Source organism: Bactrocera latifrons, unplaced genomic scaffold, assembly GCF_001853355.1.
Source record: "Bactrocera latifrons isolate USDA-ARS-PBARC rearing strain unplaced genomic scaffold, ASM185335v1 scaffold_772, whole genome shotgun sequence".
In the NCBI taxonomy this organism is placed as follows: Eukaryota; Metazoa; Arthropoda; class Insecta; order Diptera; family Tephritidae; genus Bactrocera; species Bactrocera latifrons.
In genome coordinates, this window is record NW_017537459.1 from 89,035 (window position 1) to 93,095 (window position 4,061).

The following is a 4,061-nucleotide window of genomic DNA, read 5'->3' on the forward strand; positions in this document are numbered from 1 at the left end:
GAATTTTAGTTTAACAAATTAAGAAATTAAGTGATTGAAAGGATATAAAACGATAAAAAATTAATTCACAAACAAAGCACGAGCGTAATATAAACGCAGAACAAACCGTTATACCGTTTTAACAAACTCAATAAGCAAAGAGCGAAAAGCAACCGGTTACGATGACAGTTCGACGGTGAATGCAGACTTTAATTAAAATCCATTTATTTATAAAATAAGAAAATGGTTGTAAACAAGCAAAAAATTAGTGTTATCATATTTTGTAATGGAATTTATATTTTCTTAATCTAGAAGACCTTCTCCATACGTACATACCCAGTTTAACCCCGAAATCCGGGGATGCTATTCTAAAAATTGAACAAAATACATTTCACGGGTAAAATTAAGAATAGCATCCCCGGATTTCGGGGATAAAATGGGTATCACTGGAAAGGTGATGTTCTCCAGATCAGGCAAATTAAAGATATAATTGCCACTGACTTATAGTTTTACGGAAATTTGCATGTAAAATTGAAAAATTGAAAACTTTTACATTGATAATTTGTGTATTGTGAATAGCTTTTTCACTTATATTATGCACTTTTCACTTACTAACACTTCACTATAACGTTTCTGTATATTATTATTTTTTATATTTTATGTAAATAAATCTTTATTTTAAATATTTTAGTTAAATTCTCTGCATTTGCGCAATAAAAAAAAGGGTTGCCAAGGTTATTTTTTTAAGCGCGGCGCGATAACTWTATATATATATTTTCGTGATCTGGAGAACGTCATCTTTCCAGTGACACGCATTTTATTCCCGAAATCCAGGGATGCTTTTCTAAATCCCAGCCAATTTCTCAAGGTTCCAAATAAGTTTATAATTCATATTTTTAATGAAAATACCATACTAAGAAATTGTTCGTAGTGTATAGTTATAACTCCATCCATATCTGTATCATGTTGTCTAAACGCCGTTGTAAGGGTCTAGAAAGAAAACGTAGTAATAAAGGCTCGCAAATTGATAAATGAATGACTCACATATAAAACTATACAACATTGTATGAAGTCATCAAAAAGTATTGTTCCTTTTCCGAACCGATCAAACTTCCGTATTAGAATATCAACAAGATTATCAGATAAGCGATAGCCAAATGAGGACAATGCTGTTTTAAGTTCTTCTTTATCAATATTACCCGAATTGTCTCTGTCGAACGAGCGGAAACAATTCTGCCAATCAGTTACATATTTCCAGAGAGCACCAAAATCTTGGAAAGAAACTGTTCCTCTGTTTTCACGATCAAACATTCCAATCATTAATCGAACAGTTTCTGGGTTGAATGGGCTCCATGTTCCATTTGAAAGTGCTATCTGCAATTCGTCGGCTGAAATGTGTCCGCTACGATCCTTGTCAACCCTGCAACATAAACAAATTCAAAATCTTATAATTAGTGAATAATTGCATACCTTTGAAATACATCCCACAAGAATTGCTGATCTGGAAGCGATGATTGAAAGTTATGTGCCATAATTTACAATTAATGTTACAATAAGTTCTACTAACATTTATATTAGGTATTCAAAAAATATATCGAACGCCATATAGAATACATCCCAATAACTACCAGTTCACACACAAACTCTTTTGTTCGCCAAACCTTTTTTTTTTTTTGCGAGGGGATGGTGAGAAAAGAAGAAGGGCTCATGGCGCTCGGATTCAAGTGGTACGATTTGTATTCTTGTTCGCGATAGTTCGCTGCTACCAGTGTTTGAAAGTAGGGATAATGGGATGCCCAACTTATTCCAGTGTGAGAGCGCCTCAAAATAAGCGTTTTTTTTTATAACATTTTCCATTATGGCGAGATCGCACCAAATAAGAATTTTTGAACATTTTAAATAAAAATACCCAACATTTATTACGATTGCAAATTATTATAGTATATTGGACTTTTAATATATGGCGAAACTACTTAATTCCTTTTTATGATTTTATGGTATTTTAAAACAACTGACTTTCGATATTTCAATATTTAATAAGGTGAATTAAGCCTGTTAGTTCTAAATTAATAAATGTTTTTAATCATTTGTAATAGAAAATTAATTCTATTATTCATCAAATTACAAAACGTTTCATAATATATATTTAAATTTCGCATTTTCTTTGATTTTCATTATTTTAAATTTTTATTAGCGATCTTGAACGGCGGCAATAAATTCCTCCGTTCACATATATTTTCGGTATAATTTCAATCTGGCCGTTCCAGTCATTCCAATTGCAAAACGTCAAAACCTACTCAATCCAGTCAACTGTCAAGGTTCGGTAGGTTTTGACGTTTAGCAATTGGTCCCTCACTTCCAGTGAGAGATGAGTTGGGGATCTCATTATCTATGTTTGAAAGACTACGCTACTCCCGTAGCTTTCCAGTTTGCTATTGCTGACGCTCTCATTTTGTTGGGAGCCACAGCATAACAATATAAAAGTATGTGCTCTGCTCTACTCGGAGTTTAGTTATATAAAAAACTGTAGTTGTAGCAATAGCCAAAGATGAAGCATGGATAACTTGATCAGAATCTCTTTTCATGCTCTCTCACTTGTCAGCTGGCAGGGCACCCTGATCGGTTTTCTAAGCTGGCAACAAAACACAATCAGGGTGCCTTTAACCAGCAGTTAGTGGAAAAGGCGAGATGCCAGAAGAGCAGCGCTATAATTACTTGACGAAATTAGTGTAAAATGAAATTTCATTGAACTGTKCGAACATATTTTGGCAAAATAAATGTTTATGTAAATTAATTAATRATTTTGCATTTTAGCATTTATATATGTATGGATTTTCAAAGTGTTTAATTTAATGTTTTGTATAATTTATTAAATACCCAAGCTAATATTTTTCAGCAGTGGCATCCKTGGCAAATGTTATAAAAAATGCGAGTTTTGACAGCTCTCTCTCGAACCAAAGAGTCTCGTATCAAGTAGGGATAATGGGATGCCCAACTTATTCCAGTGTGAGAGCGCCTCAAAATAAGCGTTTTTTATAACATTTTCCATTRTGGCCAGATCGCACCAAATAAGAATWTWTGGACATTTTAAATTAACATACCCAACATTTATTACGATTGCAAATTATTATATATTGGACTTTTAATATATGGCGAAACTACTTAATTCCTTTTTTGTGATTGTATGGTATATTAAAACAACTGACTTTCGATATTTCAATACTTAATAAGGTGAATTAAACCTGTTAGTGTTCTAAATTAATAAATGTTTTTAATCATTTGTAATAGAATATTAATTCTATTATGCATCAAATTACAAAACGTTTCACGATATATATTTAAATTTCGCACTTCTTTGATTTTCATTGTTTTAAATTTTTATTAGCGATCTTGAACGGCGGCAATAAATTCCTCCGTTCACATATGTTTTTGGTATGATTTCAATCTGGCCGTTCCAGTCAATCCAATTGTAAAACGTCAAAACCTACTCAATCTAGTCAACTGTCAAAGTTCGGTAGGCTTTGACGTTTTACAATTGCTCTCTCGCTTCCAGTGAGAGAGGAGTTGGGGATCTCATTATCTCTGGTATCAAGTTATCTATGGTATTGGCAGAGATAATGAGATGTTTGACTCCTCTCTCACTGGAAGTGAGAGAACAATTGCTAAACGTCAAAACCACCTAAACTTTGACAGTTGATCGAGTTCAGGAGGTTTTGCCGTTTAACAATTGGAAACGAGCGATGGCCAGATTGAAATCTTAGCAAAAAATATGTAAACGGAGGGATATGTTGCATCGTTCAATACCACTTATAAAAAATGTAAAACAATGAAAATTAAATAAATTTGTGAAATTTAAAGTTATTTGATGAAAGGTTTTGTAATTTGAAGCATTATAGTATTATTTTCAATTGAAAATGATTAAATCCTTTTATTGGGCATTGAAAGGTCAAATATCAGTTATTCTAATATACTTTAAAAAAATTTAAATAGTTTCTCCATATAATAAATAACCAGTATATAGTAATTTTTATTCATACTAAATGTTGGTTGTTTTAATTTAAATGCCCAAAAATTATTATTTT

The 4,061-nt window shown here is 32.1% G+C and overlaps 1 protein-coding gene across 1 annotated transcript; it reads right to left on the minus strand.

Moving 5' to 3' along the window:
- Positions 1-745: 745 nt before the first annotated feature.
- LOC108976538 (programmed cell death protein 6) lies at positions 746-1,640 on the minus strand. The gene is made up of 3 exons (XM_018945726.1): positions 1,450-1,640; positions 1,024-1,399; positions 746-969 (listed from the first exon to the last, which is right to left on the minus strand). Exons 1-3 carry the CDS (start codon positions 1,509-1,511, stop codon positions 868-870), a joined length of 540 nt encoding a protein of 179 aa, XP_018801271.1. The 5' UTR covers positions 1,512-1,640; the 3' UTR covers positions 746-867.
- Between the last annotated feature and the right edge of the window lie 2,421 nt (positions 1,641-4,061).

Excerpts from the sequence above, each read along its gene's own strand:
- LOC108976538 (XM_018945726.1), bottom strand. The coding sequence starts at position 1,511 with ATGGCACATAACTTTCAATCATCGCTTCCAGATCAGCAATTCTTGTGG. Across the intron at positions 1,400-1,449 it reads TTGTGGGATGTATTTCAAAG|GGTTGACAAGGATCGTAGCG; the intron begins GTATGCAATTAT and ends TTTATGTTGCAG. Across the intron at positions 970-1,023 it reads AATGTTGTATAGTTTTATAT|ACCCTTACAACGGCGTTTAG; the intron begins GTGAGTCATTCA and ends TTTTCTTTCTAG.